The sequence below is a fragment of the Bemisia tabaci genome, chromosome 1, assembly GCF_918797505.1.
Source record: "Bemisia tabaci chromosome 1, PGI_BMITA_v3".
Classification (NCBI taxonomy): domain Eukaryota; kingdom Metazoa; phylum Arthropoda; class Insecta; order Hemiptera; family Aleyrodidae; genus Bemisia; species Bemisia tabaci.
The window spans coordinates 45,286,008-45,307,060 of record NC_092793.1 but is presented as its reverse complement, the minus strand read 5'-3'; the positions used below and the strand labels follow the sequence as shown (position 1 = coordinate 45,307,060).

Genomic DNA, 21,053 nt, shown 5'->3' with positions numbered 1-21,053 from the left:
AATTTAGGAACAACATATGCACTATTAGTTTCCCTATGCACATAAGTGTTTTAACAGATGAGCCAGCAATTATATTACTGAATTGCAAAATGAAGTCCATATAATGTGTGCGCTCAGTACAGCAACGAATCGGAGTAATAGGGGAGGAAAATGAATACGAAAAGAAAACTGCGGTGAGTATTCGAGGATGGTTGGAAAAAAGAGGACGGTTCAAAAGTGGAGCACGCCGCACCGACAGAACTAGACGAAAAAAGAGTAATGAGGGCAGGGATCACGAGACGAGAGATCCTCCAGAAACAGACGGCTCACCGAGTCGGAATCATCTCCCGCTTGCGAAATGCCGTTTCCGCCTTTCGCAACGCATCGACTGCTGCGACGCAAGGCGGGAGCAATGAGCAATATTGTATCAGGCGGATCTGCCTGCAATCGGAGCGAGATACACTCCGTCAAGAGGAGGCAGGGGGCTGGCTGGGGGCAGGCCCTCGCTCACTGCGGAGCTTCACGCGCCAGCAACATCAAGCTCACAATCAAGGACTTTGTGACGACGAGTTTTCAGCGAAAATATTGACATGGAACACTGAAATTTTTTCAAAATATTTGTGTTATTTTAAACAAGAGATACCCTGGCAATTTCCGGAAAAGATCCCCAGTAGAAAACAAAAATGCATCAGCACTATTTTGAAAAAAATGTACGAGAAGCCAAGACAAGCGGAAGAGTTTTTAGTTTTAGAAATTCCCTGCCTCATAAATGGTGTTATTCTTTAATGTATTTATCAATTTACATAACATTTTTTCAGATCAACTTTCAGCGTGAAGTCTCTTGAAATTGATGAAAAAATGCAATGGTTCGGCTGGAGCGGGTTCTACGGCAGAATTCCCTCCTTTTCCGGGGTTGAGCTAAATTCCTTGACTTTTCAGGGCTCTCCCTGGCATTTTAAGAACTTTTTACTTTGTGAGCAGTAAGATTTTCCTTTTTTTTAAAAAAAATAAAAAAATAAATATATAAATAAATAAATTAGCCAGTTTTTGAAGTCTCTTGAAAGCGATGAAAAAGTGCAATAATTCAGCTGGAGAGGGTTCTAAGGCAGAATTCCCGCCTTTTCCGGGGTTGAGCTAAATTCCTTGACTTTTTAAAGGTTCTCCCCGACGCTTCAAGAACTTTTTACTAAGTGAGCAGTAAGTTTCCCCCCTTTTTTTTTAAAAAAAATAAAATAATAAAATAAAATAAATAAATAAATTAGTCAGTTTTTGATGGACATGGATAAACGTTAAAATGCATTCCATTGTGTTCGATTAGCGGGTGTATGGTCCCAGACTCAATTCCGCCCTCTGCCGCCCGCTGGTGGTGAAAGAGCCACGGCCGGAATCCGGCCTTGCCGTTCCCCAAGTGCCCGACGTGCATCTTTCAACGCATCCTCCGCAACACGTCCCCGGGCGAATCCCCCGGCTAAAACGCAGCTCCAACCAACCCCGCTGAACCTCAGGCAGAAACGCACTTCCTGTTCCCACGCAGGTAGGCAGGTCAGTCCGGTTATCTCCCAGCCTGGAGGCCTCTACAGGAACCTGCTCCGGGCAAACGTCGATGGAAGCGCGTTCCACGATGCGGCTGTAACATTGGTCGAGTCTCGAGTTCGGTTTCTACGATCAAAATAAAGGCTCGAAATGGAGCGATAAACTGAAATCTATAGACAATCACATCGCAAGAACTCGGTTCAATTATTTCATTTTTATTTTCCGCGATGAGGAGACTTCAAAATTTTCTCACTTCGAAAAACTCCTTGTCACGAAAAATTCCGAGCACGCAGTATCATAAATTGAAAAAATGCTGTGCTTTGCCTGGAAAAAAAGTTTCACAGAGTGTCTAGTTTTTCCTCATTTTGGGAAATATCCTGATTTTTGACCGCTAAATCCTGATTTCATATTTTTTCCAAATCCTGACTTTTTGCGGAGAAAAATAAACGGACGGATAGCGGATAATTAACGGAAAATAAGTGGAAGGCCGACTTTTCTCAAATCCTGATTTTACGACCGATTTTTCTTTAAACCCTAATGAAGTCGGGATTAAATCCTAATAGAATCGGAATGACCCTGATGCTAGACACCCTGATTCAGACTCAGCAGCAAGATTCCCTGATTTCTCAGGCGTGGGAGGTATTTTACCTGACTTTTCACGGTTGAGAAAATCTCTAGTCTTTTCAAGAACACAGCGCTCTGATCGGTCATTAACTCAGGTTAAAGTGCGGTGGTCTCGACGACTAACTGATCTGGTCCAAATAGGCACTCGTAAGGCGCGGGCCGGTTCATTCCACGAGGTGGAAAGAGGGTGGGTGGGGATGGAGGAGGGCAAAGGGGTCGGTTCCCGCGACCCGTTACGTCACCCGGAGCCGCGACATCGCTACCTGGTAACTTAATGAAAAAGCTACCGCGACGACAGGAAAATTTAGACGGGATGAACTTAGTTACGAAAGTTCCCAACTTAATAATTGAGCAGCTCGCGAGTGTGCAAAAGTGCGAAAAAGCGCGGTGGAGATCGATTTTAAGCGTCAGGTGAGGCGTCTCATGAGTTTGACGCAGAGCTTCGCTACCCTCTCGAAAAGACCCAGATGTGCCGTTAGTTTTTTGTCGAAGAATGTTTTGAAGATTTATCAGGGTTGCCATGATTTCTCTGTCTTCAAATTCCCCGAGTTTCCCTGACTATTTTTGCTTTCCCCTGGCTCTAAAATTTCAACTCCCCTTCCCCTTTTTTCAAATATTCTAACTCCTCCCGAACTTAAGATGTTTCCTTGTTCTGAGGTTGGATGATAGATAAAGGTATTCAGTGGCAAAAAATAACCAGAAGGGTAAACAGTTGGAAAATCAGTGATATGTTTTAGTGATTAGTAGATGTGTCAGAAGTTCCCTGATTTTCCCGGTTTTCCAGGCCCTGTATGTTCCTCATCACAACTTCACGTGGAAAATGTTAATGACGTCATCCACCGCGGTAGTGACACCCTTGGTTTCTTCCACCTTAGTTTTATTAATCAGGAAGACATATAAGCAGTGGTTACCGAATTAATATAACTACTGAGAGATGCCGAGTCACCATTCCGATACATAATCGATTGCTTTCGATACACGGGCACCCGGCCGGCGATAGGTCATCCGATGTAAACAAAGAGGCTATGACTTACTACAGGGTGTCTATTAAAACAGGCTGGCCAGAAATCAGTACTTTTACAGTACTTTTTCGGTACATTCCCAAGAAATTCAGTACTTTTTCGGTACCTTCATTTGACGAAATTCGTACATTTTCAAAAATTTGACTTTCTCGCGTAAATTGCGACGAAAATGACACAAATTCCGGACCTTCCTGTGGAAATTCCGCACTTTTTCAGTGCTTTCGGACCGCCCATAAAAAATCAGTACTATTTCCGGACTTTTCGACACCCTGTATGCACTATATAATACATGACCATTTTGGATCTTAAAGGAGACCGAATCTCGGCGCACACCGGGCTAGGAACTCGTCGACTAGAACAGGAGCCCAGATCACTTCATTTGAATACGACTCTATGTACTTTTTGGGTTTTTGGCTTACCTTTCTATAATTGGTGTATAGGGGCCGTTCCGGTAGATGCGATCCCTGGTCCGGCCCCGAAGCGTGTCCGGGGGGCTCACGTGATACGTGGACGTCGAGCGACGGAGGTACGATGCCTCGCTCTCCCTCGACCGCTCGTAGAAATGACTAGATCGCTCGAAACTTGATATCTCCTCCTGCTTGATATTCGTCGCCGCCCTGTCACAACAAAACAAATCAAATTAATACAAAAATCCTCCACATCCGACAAGATGGGCAATCCAAGCGTACCCGGAGGTTCACTCCTTGGCAGCCGACGAAAAGTGACAAAAACATAGGTAAAATACAGGATCCCATCAACGACGATGATGATCAACAGCCGCGAAAGTTACACATACGTCATGACCTAACACTTGGGGATGTAATTCTTATTGCACTTCATATAGCAATAATTAGGAGGCCGGCCAGGTTGGCCTAGTGGTCAGCGCGTCTGACTCTAGGTCAATAGGTCCCGGGTTCGAATCCCGGTGATGGCGTCTATTTTCACGGAATTGACGAATAGATCTGCTGAAACAGATTCTCCTCGGCCCTAATCCCTGAAAATTGGAAAAGCCTGGAGCATAATGATCCCACGATGTCTACGGACACTAAACATTGTCTAAAGTTGGCTGAAGGTGCTAGACACGAAGCCATTAAACCAGCAGAAAAAAAAAAATAGAAAAAAAACAGGAGTTACAATATCTGGCTCATCCATCGACACACTCGGCGGTAGTGAGAAAGAAGGCTACAATAATGAGAGATGCAGAAACCTTTGGAACTCAAGGTCTCCGCCACAGTTTTTGGACACACCGTTCGTAATTTTCGTCAGATTTTAAATGGTTGAAGGAAAATTAGTATCACGGTCTGACCAGCTTTGTGCAAATTCGCGGAGGACTTGTGCGAGTAGGAAAATTCCGAATGCCAGCCCAATTCAGACGGTTTTGACGATTCGCCTTGTACAACAGATTAAAGGGTTTAGCAACTCACGGGAAAATCTATGGTTAGTTCATCATTTTCTCCATTAGTCTATAGCAGGGTGTCTACTAAAACAGGTTAGCCAAGAATCAGTGCATTCCCAAGAAATTCAGTACCTCTTCAATATAAAAATTCAGTACTTTTTCAGTACCTCCGATTGAAGAAATTCGAAAAATTTCAATTTCTCGCTCAACTTGCGACAAAAATGAAAAAAAATTCCGGACCTTTTCGCAGAATTTCCGCACTTTTTCTGTACGTCCGGACCGCCCTTGAAAAATCAGTACTTTTCCTGGACTTTTCGGAAATTCCAGACTTGTAGACACCCTGAATATACGAACCACCCATTTCAACCAATAGGATCGCTCCATACCCCCTGTGTCGCCTTTGTCTATCGCTTTGTCTGACAATTTCAACGATCAGCTAGCTAGTCCGTGCTCAGTTTATTCCGCCGAGTAAAGAGGATTGTGGTAACAGAGAAACCATAACGGCGCACATGTGTTCCACAAAACTACTTCGGGTCCGGCCGCTTTTAGTTGCGTGGAGACGACTATTGGTCCTCCGCGCGCCGCTCGCGATAAATTGCTTCATTCTCTATCAATTTAGAGGAGCGGGCAGCCGAGCCGAGTCGCCCGACTGCTTTCATTCCATTTACCGACCGAGGAAAGTCAAGGCTCCATCGTCGAGGCAGATATCCCTTCACTCCGTACTTCACACCGAATCTCGTGTACCTGATGTAAAACGATCGGTATGATCTGTCGAGGTGGTCGGTAACGATTCTCCCGAGCTGGCAGATCTGGGATCTGACTATTCAAGTGCACGTAAAACGATTGATCCTCGGCGAGGTTGGCGGGCTTACACAGTGAAATTAAAAATATGAAAGAACCGAAATTTCAGTGAAATCTTTCATGGGGCTTTGAAATATCCCCACATTTCCCAGGCACATTTGGTAAAATTTTCCGACAATAGGAGATATTCAGGATATTCAAGATATATTCGTTACCAAGCAAAGTTAGTGGTCCAAAACATCAAACCCATTCTTCGAGGCAAATAGAGGCGACTTAACGAGTTTCCCCCGACAATTTCGTAATTTTCAATGAGGCTTTCCGGTTTTCCCTGACTTTTTGAAATTCCCTGACCATTCCCAGTTTTCCGGTATACCCTGGCCAGAGACAAGCGACCCATCATCGTTATCTCGGCAATGATGGGGGCTTTTACTATCGCGACTCTAACATTCAACTGTTTTCTTACCTACTAGATGGATGTTGAACGACGTGTTGGATATTTCGTTTCGCAAACATACCGAAGTTAGGCAAACTTGCTTGGCTCATTACGACATCCGAAGCTCGTGATCCATCTGGTATAGGTAAGTACAGCCGAAAAAAGGGTGCTGACTGTTGCTCCCTTGTAATTATTGTCCATAAGGAATAGTTAAATCCCCAGAGGTAAAAGTTTCCACCTGTCGCCAAGAGGTCAGTGAAGGGTCTGTTGTCTCCCGTTCTGATTGTGGCAACCCTGCAAAATGCAGTGGCGTGGCGTGAATTGCGATATATCGATTTATATGTAATTTAAACCTATGGTAAAGAGTCGATTATTAAGGTGTTCGCTGCGAACGCCCTGTTCATCGATCCTTTCCGATAGGTTTAAATGGCAAAGTGGCATATCTTTCGATTCATCCCAAAAGCACGACACGCCGCTGATCGGCGATATCCTGAGCGAGTCAGTCGACTGAAATTGGCACGGCCTTCGGAGCCCTCCCCCCCCTTTCACCTCCCCCGATTCGGAGCGAAGAGTAGAAATTCGCATGCGGCTGTGCACCTCTTGTTCAGGGTGAAATCGAAGTCCGACTTGGGTTGCGAAATCCGCCGAGAACAAACGACATAAATCGGATCGATAGCCACGCGACGAACATGCAAATCTCTCCGCTCAGCGTTGTCGATCGCGATCGCTGCAGTCGACAAAACAAAACAAAAAACCCCCCAAAAAAAGAAAATACAAAAAAGGAGGGGGGATCGATCCTAAATTTAGAAATTCACATAATCTAATAGCGACTATACACTTAAAACTGGTTCCAGCTTCGGCGAGAGCGGGACCAAGATCAGCAGGGTTGCCGCAAAATTAGAGAATGATATTCCCTGACATTTCCATGAATCCTGTAGCATGTTTGAGTGAAATTCCCTGACAATTGAAGATATGCCATACAGCCAAAAAGAAACGATTTGAAATAGTTTCCAGGCAAAATTTTAGTTCGAAGCGTTGAATCCATTCTAGCTAGATAGCTGATGAAGGCAAATTAACAATTTTTTCCTGACTTTTTCGTCATTTTCCCTGTCATTTCCAGGTTTTCCATGACTGTTTAAAATTCCCTGACATGTACCGGTATTCCCGGACTGTGGCAACCCTGGAGCAATAAGCAATGGATTCCACACGTCTCAACTCTCCTTGTTTTAACTCGATAATCCCTGTTTAGAAATCGATAGGCGGCAACGACGCAAGCCGGGAAGGGCATAAATCCCAAATCCGGGTTCTGGGGGGAATTCGGCATGAAGCGACCGATGGCGAGCCCCCCCCCCCCCCCTTACAGCTAAAGAATCGATCAGTGAGGTATACCCTGATAATTGCTACGGTAAAGAATCGATCAGTGAAGTAAACCCTGATAATCGCTACGGTAAAGAATCGATCAGTGAAGTATACCCTGATAATCGCTACGGTAAAGAATCGATCAGTGAAGTATACCCTGATAATCGATCCTTTTCCATGGGTTTAAACGGCTGATCGATCGATTCATCGCAGAGGACGACACGCCACTTGGGAGCGACAACGGCGCATGCAAATCGCCCCTTGTGACAGACCGACCGACTGAATGCCGGGTCATTAGTTCCGTTCCCGACTCGGGCAGCGGAATAAAAGGGAATAATTTTTCGCTCGCAAGGAAAACTTTCACGCCGAAACGGGAGAGCTTTCTACACGAGTCGCCACGCCGCAACGACGAAACGCTCCGGCATAGAGAAGAAAAAAAACAAAACGAAAAAGAAAAAGAAACCATTCGAACGGGATTTGACGAAATCAACAAAGGGCTTCTGAACTCGCTCTCGCGTCTGGTTCGTTCGAGTGTTTCCGCGGAGAGAATTAAAAGCGGATTGAACAAACTTTCCGACTTCAGTTTTTCTCGCAGAATAACATGCATTCGGAAAAGGGACCCTGATTTCCGCGAAAGGACTAGGTTCAGCTTAGAGGCCTGCATAGATGATCAAATTCCCGAACCAATTCCGATCAAAGTAGCATCAAAGTGTCGGGAGTCATCAGTCTGAAATTCATTAATTTGCTTCATTTTAAAATGAAAACTTGGCAGAAATGTTTCCTGTGGCAGAAAATGATGAATGATGGTACTCCGGTCTGATCTTACTTTGAACAAAAAAGTGCGGCCCGTCAAAATTTGATGGTAGATGGTGACCACCAGTCATCAGCATGTCTACTTTGATCGGAATTTGATTGTCTATGCAGGGCTCATGACGTGCTACCAACCTTCGTCACGAAAAATTGAAATTCCCTCCGATTCCGATAAGGCTTCACGACATTCGATTTCCCGAGCTGACAGGAGTGACGACAAAACCTAGGTGGATTCTTTAAGTGATATATTCAAACATGAGTCGTAACAAATCTTTAAACCATGTAATTAAGTCTTGAAGTGCTTAATTTTGTGGGTTGCGATCCTGGCTATCGGGATCAAGAAAAGTTAACCCAATTCACTCGCTGGCATTAGATTCGACGGGGTAGCTTAATTCATTAAATTTTAAGAAATTTGTATAACTTCTGAAATGGAGCCAGAGTGCAATGAAACGCTAAGAAACGGTAATAACATCATTATTTTGGAAAGAAGAAGAAGAAGAAACAAGTTTCCCGTCGGATTTTTGAATTATTGTTGCGATTTGCAAACGCAGCCCCTGGAAAATTGTTAACAACTCCATGGCGAAAGAAATTTCACTTTTTAACAAAATGAAATTTCAAAAAAAATTTTCGAAAATGTGGGTTAGTTCCTTCCTGATAAACCATTTTTATTAGTCCATTTCTACCAATACTTGAAATGGAGAATAAAATTTACGTCGTTAAAACTTCTATATAGGTAGTTATTACGACCCTCACTTAGAAACCTCAAAGGAGCATTTTTTCGTGAACTGTTTCGTCTCGGTCCACCAAGCGGCTTCATCGTCTATTCTGCCGTGCAAAGGAAGAACGCCGTATGCGCCTTCAGACGTTGCCGAATTTCCTTCGATAAAAAACCTAATTTACTGGGAAAATTGTGAATATTTTTCCCGAAAATTTTCAGACAATGTTGTACGCAATATAATCTAAAATATCTGAAAATTTTGAGGGAAAACATGCTTAAATTGCGTCAAAAATTCATGTATATCGAGGGAAATTTGGCAACTCTCGAATGTTCATACGGCATTCTTCCTAAGCGCGGCAATATTTGCCTCGGGAAAATTCACTAGAGCGACAGGAGAGGGAAAACGGCGGTGAAAAAGACGAAAAACACGGTGCGAGGATGACGCGACGAGGTGATACCGGGCTACAGAAATGGGGGTGAGGGGGGTGGAGGAGGGAGGGAATTCCCTGACGGCCGCGACGACCGGAGCCGGAGCGAGCGGGCCGGGTGACGGTGACGGGCGAGGCGGACGGCGAGCATGCGAGGAGGAGGCGGCGATGACTCACGAGACGGGGGAACCCGTAAACAAAGCCAAGCGCGGCAACGCCGGGCGGTAAAAAACTTGGCGCCGCCGCCGCGCGCCGCGACGCCCTCCTCCCGAACGGGAAGTAGGCAACATCTGGCCGACGAGTAAATCAAGTCTGGCTGTCAGGGCTTCCCAACTCGCCGGCTCGGGGCTTCTCAGAGTGCGGGCGCCGCCGCTTTACTGCAGGGAAACCGCGGAGTTATTCGCGAGAACTCTGGTACCTGTACGGGGAGAATACGGACGGGTCGGTAATTTTGAGAGTTAGGTCATGGACCTCTTAGGACCCAAAGAGGCAGCCAACCTATGGACTCAAATTATCCAGAATGATTAAATATTAAAATTGTAACGATCCTTCGTTTGTAATACACGTATGATATTTGACTCAGCTTTTGCATCAACTTACTCATTTTTCGATGCCTCTACGAATAAAGTTAGGGCCCAAGAGGGCAGCCAACATATGAACTCTAATTATCAAGAATGATACATTATTACAATGGAGAATTTGCAGGTGTCTGAAATTTGATTAATTCCGTGTTTAAAAGAATGCTACCAAGTGAGATGAACACGAGGATACCTTGGTTCATAAATTGAACAATTATTAAATAAGATACGACAAAATAATCTAATCTGCTAACTACGTTTGTTTAAATGGGAAATGCCGCCAGTTGACGTCACTAGGCGGTGCATTTTCTGACTTAGAAATCTATTTTTATGCTATTTCCCATATCAGAATAAAATTATAGAAAATACTGTGAAATCAGCTCTTCAAGCACTTTCAGACGAAGCAATTAAAAAATTTGCATGCAGATTCTCCATTGTAACGATCCGTCGTTTGTGAAGCACGTATTTGACTTAGTTCATGCAGAAATTGATTCATTTTTACGGAAGGACGCTCATTTATGAACATTATTGGCCACCTTGGTTGGAAATCGGAGTCTGAAGATGGGCAGCGTCATTTTTCCAGTGTTTTTCGTGTTAGAAGGCTAGCTGTGTTTTTAGTCCCTAGGGGCTCTATATTTCGACATGTTCATACTCTCCCCAAATAAGTACTATACTTGTGGCATTCGGTTAGTTCTTTGCCAGCGTATGTACTGTAAATGGGCTCTTCGTTATGAGAACAAATAGAAAGAGAACCATTGAAAACGTTGGATCTAACAAGTTGTTGCCACTTTACTATAAGGTAAAGGAGGATCTATGTAACAACAACTATGAAATCAAAAAAGGAAACAAATGGGCCATACAAACAACATTATGGTGGAAATATTTGTTTTTTTTTTTTTTTAAGAAAAAAAGAGGGGGGCATTAAAACATGGACAACTCGTTGTAGTGGGATAAAGGGGACTTTTCGAATTATGCTCAGATACCTCCTGCTTTGTTGGCGATTTCAAGGACCGGTAACGTTGTGATACACTGAAAAAACCGAAGCATTCATCGGAAAACTGACAAAATCGTGATAAAATTAGTTTTAATTTACTTAATCGGCACAATGAGCAACGCTGGAATTAAAGTTAGGTGTAAAAGAAACAAAACAAGTGTCCCCAGCCGTCAGTTAATACAGCATGTGACGAATGCTGAGAGAACTTCTTTGTAGCGCCTGGATGCAACTATTCGGCCTCTACGGATGTCTGTGTTGCATACGCACGCAGTTGAAGGCGTTTGACACTCCAGGCACTCATCGCTTCGCATGCGCTGCGGCGAGCAGTATTACGAGGCTCCAAAAGGATAGATCATCCTCAATTCTTCGTTTAAACTACGAACGCATATTTTAGGCACGAATATTTTCTCTACAAGTCATGCTCAGCACATCGAGATATCAAAACTGAGGCACACAAGATACGCACGGTCTACGTCTGTATGTGCTATTGAACTGAAGTCGTAAAAAATGCTCACATCCGACGCTTGGGTGATATCATAAATATGATCGTGCCTCAGAGGTGTCTTTATGGTACAAAAGAAGACTTGAAAGAAGGCGCTCTCATTTTTCTGGATCATCGCAACACAGCTCGTCCACGGCTGAACCGGCGAGTGCATGGACAGGCAAAACGCCTTCATCTTAGTACGTATGCAACACGGACGTCCGTAAATGCCGAATAGTTGCATTCAGGCGCTATAAAGAAGTTCTCTCTATTCCACAAAGAACTATTCTTCTATAAAGAAGTATTCGTCGAATGCTACATTAACTGAGGGCTGAAGACTCTTCGATCGCTTCTTTCACACCTTCGTTCGATTCCAGCTTGCCTATTATGCCGATGAAGTATGCTGATTTTATCGCGACATGGCTAATTTTTTGAAAACGCTTCGAGGTTTACATGAATAACAACGTTACCCTCCTGAAATTTGGACTACGAGATGAGATAACTTAATGAACTAAGAACGATGAGTGCGGCAAAGTCGTTGCGTAAACTTCTCAGTAAAACTTTTTTGGGCATACCTACCCCAAAATATTTGATTTTGCGGAGGAGTTGTATGGAATAGAGTTCTGTTAGAAATGTCCATCGACAAATCAGTTCAAAGTCCGGTGCGGCAGGACCCAAAGCTCGTAGAAAAAAATCTTAAAAACGAATCCACGACGATGTTCATTAGCGTGTTAGAAGACTTGAGAATTGGAATTCCTTGACTTTTCTACAGTTTTCCTGATCTTCGTTGAGAAATTTTTCCAGACTTTTAAGCCAATAGGGGATCATCCGATTTGTCAGAGATTTTGAATAATTTGGCTGTTAATCCCTGACTTTTCTCGCTTTTCCGTGACCGTGGTCAAGCCCATGTGGCTCTTGATCACCCGTGATAGAATATATTGCCAGAGAGAGAATAGTCTTTCGCGGTTTTTAAGATTTCATTATACATCAAAAAAATGTTGTCTCCATGAAAAGTGCCTGTCCGCACCTTGCTAGGAGACAAGGTAAAGCTATCACACGTAACACGCTCGAGTCCGCCACTTCCATAGACCCCCCCCCCCCCCAATTTTCGGATCATTTTTTTAGGATCCACACCTCTCCCCCTCACAGCTGGCACCCTGCTTCACACGACGTTCTCCTTTGGCGAGGCGGTAATTTGCGCCGGTATTTTCTTAAAAGCGAAACGCAATTTTCCGAACTCACGAGACGGAGGTTCTACCGTCGCTGTTCTATCGTTAGAGCATACCTCGATCTCCACATGAGCTGTAGAAAGCATGGATTCATATGTAAAACAGGGCTCACATGGAAATTGAGATACGCCTTACCGTCAGAGGAGCGACGATACACGACGGTCGGTGTGAATCGTCTGCAGCGGGACGATGACAGCCTAATTCGTGTAATTAAATGGGCTTTTCCCGTGGAGTGCCCCTTCACCCCACCCATCCACCCACCCCCCACCACGTCACTGGTCCTGGCAGAGAACGTCCTTTCCCAGGCGAAGGAACGTAACTCCATCCCAAGGCTGCAAAATTGGCCGGAGCATTGCGATTTCTAACATGACTGTATAGCCAGGGTTTCTACTTTAATTCGGATTTCAAATTCCCTACATTTCCCCTGTGTTTTCCCCGATCGTTGCATAAAATACGTCTGTGCAACTCATTCGTCGCAGAGGTGCACCTCTATCACTCTCCTGGGTTCTCATAGCCGATGACTTTGAAAGGCTATCGCGAGGCGGGTTCTTTTCGAACTCCACTACCACAAAATCCGATTCTAATATGATATATTGGGCTTATTAATGTTCAAAAAGCTGAACTTTTCACTTAAGAAAGTAAAAATTCCAGGTTAACGTTAAATTTCCCGAGTTTTCTTTCAAAATTCCGTTTCCTGGGTTTCTCTGTAGTAGAAACCCTGAGTTACGATTCAACAATTTGTGTTTACGTGTACTTGGAAGAAAATCAATGTTTGCAGCTGAAAATGCCCAGCGGTTTCTTGATAAAAATACACGGACCAGTTGCGCTAGTTAGAATCGGGCTCGTATCGTTCCTGGTCCATGATTTTCTCATGTTCCAGCGTCACAGAATCGTGTTCCGGGGGATTTAAGCTTGTGGGTCAGCAAAAAATAATCAGATCCGATTTTTACATCAAGCAAACAATGCACACGGCTGTACTTGGGCGTATCACCGATTGATGAAACCAAGGTGGAAGGAACTATGATATACGCGTCACCACGGTGCACGTCGTCTCATAACGTGCATTCTATTTTCATTAGCGATATCTCCGTTAATATCGATTGTGGACAATCGGTGTTTGAACTGATTTTATTTCATTTTGCTAAACTAGAAGCTTAAACCACGGTGTCTACGACCGGAAAAACCGGGATTCATTAGGAAAGTGAGCATGTTAGGGAACAACAAGGACTCCAACTAAAATAAAAATCTGGGAAATCCGGGAATGAGCATGATTAAGAATTCAAAGCACTTGGGCTTAAACCACCAAAAAATGATTCTGCAACAGGGTTTCTGGTTCTTTTTCAGTTTGGAAAAACCTGATTTTTCCTGATTTTTGAGTGCAGGATCCTGATTTCATAATTTTACCAAATTCTGATCAAATCCTGATTTTTTGCGGAGAAAAATTAGGCGAACGTAACTTCACAAAAAATAGCTCGATAAAAAAATCCGATCGGACGGCCGACTTTTCTCGAATCCTGATTTTACGACCGATTTTTCCTCAAATCTTGATGAATCGGGTTTAAATCCTGAAAAGAAATCCTGAAATCCTGATAGAACTGGGAAAGTCCTGATGCTAGACACCCTGTGCAACCAACTCTTAGCGAGGGAAAACGCATCGTGGAAATGCAGTTGTGTTTTTTCGTCTCGAAACAACGAAGAGGACTGGCTCGGATAGCAACAACGACAATGACAATAACGATGACAACTACGACGACGTTGGTCTCGACTGAGATCGTCCGCGTCCGTGGCCGCTCGCCGCGTCGCTTCTTGAGCCGTTTAATGATCTATTAAGGTGAGCAAGTATGTACTGTGTACTTAACCCCCCCCCCCCCCCGCCTCGCCGCCTCACCCCCGTCGCCGGCTCGAAACACCTGAATGCACCGCTAAAGGTTTTAATTGCGTGTGTTTTGAATCGGGCGTTTCCTCCCACGCCATCTTGTCGCGCGGTTGCCGAACGCGGCGAACGAAGGCGTGAACCATCATCAAACATCGATATTCTTCCATCCGAAGCAATGGTAACCTATCGATTCCTCAGGGGAAACATCTTGATAATCGATCCTTTATCATAGGCTCAAATGGCAGATCGTTCAATTCAACGCGAGGGGTGCCACACCACCGTGTAACTCCATCAGGGTTCTCCCCGGGCGATGCGCCTAAAAATCGGGCCATGGCGCCTAAAAATTGGGCGGGGGGGGGGGCTGGGCCATCGTGGCGCCTAAAAATTTGACAGATTGAACTCGCAATCGGGAAGCAGCAGTTGCGAAGAAGCGTTCTCTATACGCACCGTTTGCAGCATCGCCATGGCCCGTATGCAATTTAATTTGGCTCCTAAAAATTCCGCCACCTTGGCTTTCCGGCCAAGGTGGCTCCTAAAATTTTAGGGGGAAGGCATAACACTGAACTCCATCTCGGAGAGTGGTGTTCGGGTCTCTAGAGTTTCCGCGTTTTCCGAAATTTCACCTATATTTTCTCATTTTCAAGGGCAAATTGTCTGTTGAAACCTGACCAAAAAATAAAGTCTTCCACCAATGCAACATTTCCTTGGAAAAATGGATGTCACACGCAGGGTTGGATCACAAATATTTGTTGTTTGTACCTTGCAGCAATCGTTGAAACGTCGAAGTTAGCGCGGATCGCCGAACTAATACAAAAAATTGTCTGGGGGAGAAGATATGAGAAATTCTTGGTAGTTAAACTTAATTCCGATGAATTTCCTAAAATTCCCAGGGGTTTTTTGTTTCCCGATGAACCACGGTAACCTCTGTTTTACCCCGGCCCAGTAGCCTAATTGTTGAATTTGCGTCAGCACGATTCAGAACTTCAATTCATGGGAAATACAAGTTTTCGATCCAAGTTTAATCAAAGTTTTCGGCCGAAGGAACCTGACTCCCGTTCAGGGAACCAAAAGCCTTTGCTGAATACCTGAACTGGTATTCTTCAGTGTAAAGACTTAATTTATCTGAACCTAGGTCAGTTTCGGTAGCCCAGAAATCATTCGTGTTCCATATAAACCGCAGTTCGGTTCTCGCAATCAATTTTATTTTCTCGTGTGCGGAGCATCGGTTGGCATAGGCCGAACAGTCGGCAAGATGATTGAACGAGTGTTGCTGCAGGTAGGTACAAAAAAAAAAAATGTTTCGACCTCAAAATAAAAAGACTTCACGGCAGATACCTGAAGATATAAAATAAGATGAGACTTCTCGAAATTTCACGAGACATCATATACAAAACTCGGGAGGCCATCGGACACCTAAAATTAGTAAAAATTCATATCAGGAGAGAGAAAAAATCATCATGAATAGAACTCCAGAGCTTACAGCCAAATTTTCGGTTTTGAGCTGCGGGCTGTACAGTCAGCTCTTAAAAATTCCGAGAAATTTTAAATGAAATTCTCCTCGATGAGATCTCATTTTCATCTCAGATCCGGGGAAACAGCCGAACGATAGAGAAGATGAAATTTCGACGCGCAGCTCAGTGTAGCAACCGTGTTCGCGCGAACGTCAAGGACCAGCGATCGAATAAATTCGTCGAATCCCGCGGCACAAGGGGTGGGAGGGGGAGGGCGGCGGCGAAAATAGTGAGGGGGGCGGTGGATACATGGAGGGGGAGGCGTGTAGAACGGAAACGTTCTTGGCCGCGATGGGCTAGAGCCGGGCCTCATGGCGGCGTAGGAGACGGTCCGCGCATACCAATATACCCTCGATCGAATTCTCAATTGGCAGGGGCACCCGAGACCCCTCCTAATTCTATTCCAGACCGGTGGTGGCGAGCCGCATCGCACCGAGCCGAGGAGACACCCGAAAATTGCCCAGAAGCGAGGCGACAACTATCGACTACCGAAATTCGCCCATCACTGCCCTACTAAGGAAGAACGTCGTATGAACCTTCAAGCGTTGCCAAGTTGCCTTTCGTAAAACAAGAATTTCCTCGTAAACTAATGAATATTTTCCTTCCAATTTTCCAGATAATTTGCTCGCAATTGCACCAAAAAGTCCAGAAAATTTCGAGAGAAAATCTGTATACATACATAAGAGACGCTCTGACAGCGCTCTCTGGCACTCTGCGACGCCCAACCGCCACAAAACTCGGTCCTCCCTCAGGTCATCAGGGAGTTGGAATTCCCTCATCTCATCCATAACCTCCTGTGGCCAACCTATTACCGGGCGTCCCCTTCGTCTCCTCTCAGGGAGAACCCAATCAAGCATCTTTTTTGGCAGCCTCTCTTCAGGAAAATCGAATCTCTTTCGAGGGAAATTTGACAACTCTCGAATGTTCATGAGGCGTTTTTCCTTAGCACGGCAGATCAGAAGCAACGATAGAGGATAGACCACTGCGAAGAGCGACACGCCGCTGAAATTGCCGTATTCTGCTCGCCGACGGTCGAAACTTGCGACAGAAAGGACGTGATCAGAAATCGTCGCCTCTCTGACGTAAGGGCGAATGTCAATTTCCATGAGCCCCGGAGAGGATAGGAACATGGAGAGAATAGGGATCACGTGAAAATTGAAATACGCCCTCATGGCAAAGGAATGACGAAATGCAAGGGATTGACGATGAAGCGCGTTTCTAGGCACAATAGGATATATGACAGATATCTTTCTGCTAGCGCGAGAGGTAGGGGTAGGTGGGCATTAGCAACACTGCGCCTCCAAATTGTGGCCCAGTAGCTTACGATCATCGAGATCATCCAATTCAAGTTACTGATTCGGAGTATATGGTAGAGAATACACTAATTTTCTGTGAACAATGCACCGCAGCTATTTATCCAGAGACTTCCTAAGAATTTTCAGTTTGAGTACCAACAACCCCTCCCTTCTCGGGAAACCTCTGTGATATAGATCAATATGTATAAATTAAATTGTACATGATATACAAATATATTTATATAGAGTATTCTTCAATAACATGAAGAGAAGCACAAAATTGCTGACGTTACAGAAGTGAAGAAAACAGAGCTTTAAAACTATTCGTGAATTTTCCATTACTTAAAAAGAATATACTCAACTTATGTTCGAATGTTGCTTGGTTTTTTTTTTTTTTTTTTTTTTTTTTTTTTTAAACAAAATGAATATGAAGAAATTAGACAAAATCTGATGGTGTTCGGCTGATTCCGTGCAATATGTAGTGTACTGTTGCTGCAATTGTGTGATCTCAAGGCACGTTTACGCAAAATCAATTGAAGGCAGGTCAACAAAAGAAATTGACAGGGTAAGTTTTTGGTTTTCTTGAGAGATAAAAGAAGTTTCACAGTTGTAGCAGCATTAAAATACCAGTAGTCCTCATAAGAAAATTCATTCAAACTATCTCTGACGGCCTCAGTTGGGTGAGGTTAGGTTAAGCAACTAAACTAACTCCGGGGCAGCGCGTGGAGTATCAGATCCAAATGAAGGCGCTGTCGACCGGAATCGCGTGTTACGAACACTTTTTTTGAATCTTTTCAAGACAGCAATCGTATTTTCAGCGCTCCAAGATGCGATGTACCGTTCTGCCGAGGTAAAAATCATTCTGTAAAAGCGCTGGCGAAAATGGACTAGTTGTAACTCTTGTGAATCCCATAACTTGAGGATCGTACGGAAAGAAAGGGTCGGTACCCAAACTAAAAATACCAGGAAATATCTCGGGAGAGAGCTGAGTAGTAATGGTCACAGAGTAGTCTATTACCTACTCATTTTTCAGAATCAGTGACTTGGTTGATCTAGGAAATTTTTACGTGCCGCTGAAAAATTATTTTTCAGCTACACGAACTGCTGCCGTGCGTTTTTAAAACGCGAGGCGAAGGATGGCAAAACAGATTCCACCTTCCGCCTGGTACGGATCGCAAACAGAAACGTCATCGCCTGCGTTGTAACAACCACAAAATAATTGTGTATTCAATGCTCTTTGACGAATCGTTGAAAAACCAGGAGTAACAAAAAAACTTTTAGGTTCGGACAGAGCAGTGCAATAAAAATGGCAATCAAACCGCTTGTTTGCCTGGTTAGCGCCTAGACGTAATCTGAACTCAGCGACGTGCGATCACGGTTTTAATAGAAGATTAACACTAAAAATAAACTAAAATCAATCGATAAGAGCATGATAAGTGCGTAGTTTTCCACTCGCAATGACAAATCGACTCCTTTACATAAGTAGATGGGAAGAGGTTACTTTGAGTTTAGTCCTCTTTTAACTGGATCGACATTTCCGGTTAAAGACAAGTGGATGAATATTACCTTGGCTGTCTTGCATGATTGCAATTTTGAAGAAAAAAAAGATGTTGATAGTGATGATAGTGTTGGTTCTTAAAAAGTTGTAATTTAAAAACAACTCTGAGCTTCGAAAAGGAGATTACTCAACATTTTGGTCAGATTCGATTGATTGTACCTTGTTATTCCCCGTGATACCCTAAGAACTAATAATCCGTACAAATAGGATAACCGATCGCACTCTTCTTCACCTTCATTATCTTGCGTATCAGCGTAGTTTCAGAATTGAACAACGTAATTGGAATCATGACAGAATGATCTAATCTGATAAAAACCGAGTACGTGTGCTTCAATAGGAAACGTCGCTTTGTGGCGTCATACGGCGATAGATTGACACTATTACATCCGTTTAGCTTCACTTGGACCGAGTTCATCAGAAAGGAACCAACCCACATTTTCGAAAAGATTGAGATGAGAATATTTTTGAAATCCTCTAGCTGCATATTTTCTTCTGCCAAAGACGCGAAGTCGAAAAAAAATGGTTTGTGAAAATAAGGGGTTAAAGTTTACTTTCCAAATTGAGTCTTATGGAGGAATACAACTTCAAACCTCTTTTTCTCAGTTTCAACTTGATAAGAGTTGGTTCCTTTCTGATACACTCCGTCCAATCAGGAAAGGATTTTACGAAATAAAGTCGTGAACTCTACTCGTTAGGCATTTTCATACGAAGCAATAAAATTTGATCGTGCAGATTTGCAAATTTTTCCTGTTCTCAAGACGAGAGAACCCGTCTCTATCCAGCAGAGTCTCTTTATACCCAGAGTTACGACATCTCACTTTTGGTTGGGCTGAAAGTGGTCTAAAAAAATCCAATTCTGATTGGTTCTCACTCATGGAGTCACAAATGAGTACACCAAGATGTCGGTAGTCACAAATGAGTACACCAAGATGGCGGTACCTCGAATGTGAACAAAAATAATGAAAATATAACCAAATTGTGGTTTATCAAGGTTGAATTGTTATTTTCATCGCACCAAAATGAAAATAGATTAAGAAATTATCCAATAATCAATCTAATTTTACTTTACTGCAGTTTCTTTAGTTAGGTTTTGATCAGTTTTGTTGATGTTGTTGTTTTTGGATAACAGACATCGTAGGATTCCTTATCCTTATCCCTCAGTATCGTTCGTTCGAGTGCACACTTTTGGGACATCATGGCCAGCCCAGGCCAGCTGATAATCGAGATGTCTTAACTCTGGGTATAGAGGGACTCTACTTTCCAGCTCATCGTTGATTTTTCCTGTTTTTTGTCTTTTTTTACGTGGGTGATACTCTCGAAACGGCAACAGCGGCGCGTTGTCTGCGAGCGCGTCTGCAGGGCCACGCGCGTCCATCGCTCCACCGCCGCGCGGCGACTCCCGAGGTGGTTTCAGCCTTGTGCTACTATAGCCGCGTGCAGGCCAATGAACGCGAGCTTCGCCTTGAAGCTTTATAGCCCCCCCCCCCCCCCCCCGGGGGGAACCCGGCCTGCTCGCCATCTCGTGGCCCGGAGCGCCATGGTTCTCAGCCACTGTCTTGCAGCCTCGTTGAGGTGGATCTAAGTCTAGGTGATCAAAGAACCAAAACCAGCACTATTCGATCATAACAACAGTCGTCGGTATACAGCTCCTAACCTATGCTGCCATGCTAAGGAAGAACGCCGTATGAGCCTTCCGGTGTTGCCAAATTTCTGCTGGCGAATCACTAATTTTTCCAAAAAATTTTGTTTGAGATTCGACTATTAATTTAAAGCCCTGCGTTGAGCCGCTACACACGCCTGCTGACAAGCAGAAAATGAACGTAATCTACACATTTATGACGAAACTGATACTAAGCCATGCCGTAGAGACATTAATTTGTAAGTAACATGACATCAAATTCGTCAAGATTTTTTTGAGAATGTACACCAAACGAGTGAACAGAACTTTCTTTGCTCACCGATGTATAATACGAATCAGAGACAACAAAAGAGGTAGCGTTTTAGTATTATTTCTTGTCCTGGGTTAAACCCAAATCAAAAAATCATCATTGAGAAAAAAATCTGCATGTATTAGGGGTAGTTTATTCAGAGAATTTCGAATTCGGTTGCTAGCATTGGCAATGACCGGACTACCAATTAGAGTCCAGAAACACCTCCTACATACAGTGATCTCGCACAATGATCCATTCGATTTTGTCAAATTGATCCTTTTAAGCTTCAAGCGAGTTACCCTTGTAACGAGAGCACACTGTGAAGCCTCTTTCCGATTTTTAACATTCAAATTGAGCCTAGGAGGAATAAAGAGAGGACCAACAGCGAGAGAACTACAATTTGTAATCGTGGACTACAATTTCTGGCTCAGATCAGAGACAACTTATGCACCATTACTTCCTCAATACAAATGAGAGATTTTATGGATGAGCCGGAA

At 43.8% G+C, this 21,053-nt stretch overlaps 1 protein-coding gene across 4 annotated transcripts in view; it reads right to left on the bottom strand.

Annotated features, from left to right (window-relative positions):
- spen (split ends) overlaps positions 1 to 21,053 on the bottom strand; it is a 159,249-nt gene that overhangs the window by 33,781 nt on the left and 104,415 nt on the right. For all 4 annotated transcript variants that reach the window (XM_072301450.1, XM_019059071.2, XM_019059069.2 and 1 more), the window contains one exon: positions 3,578 to 3,775. In XM_072301450.1, the coding sequence (XP_072157551.1) occupies positions 3,578 to 3,775 (198 nt within the window). The remainder of the gene's footprint in view (positions 1 to 3,577; positions 3,776 to 21,053) is intronic.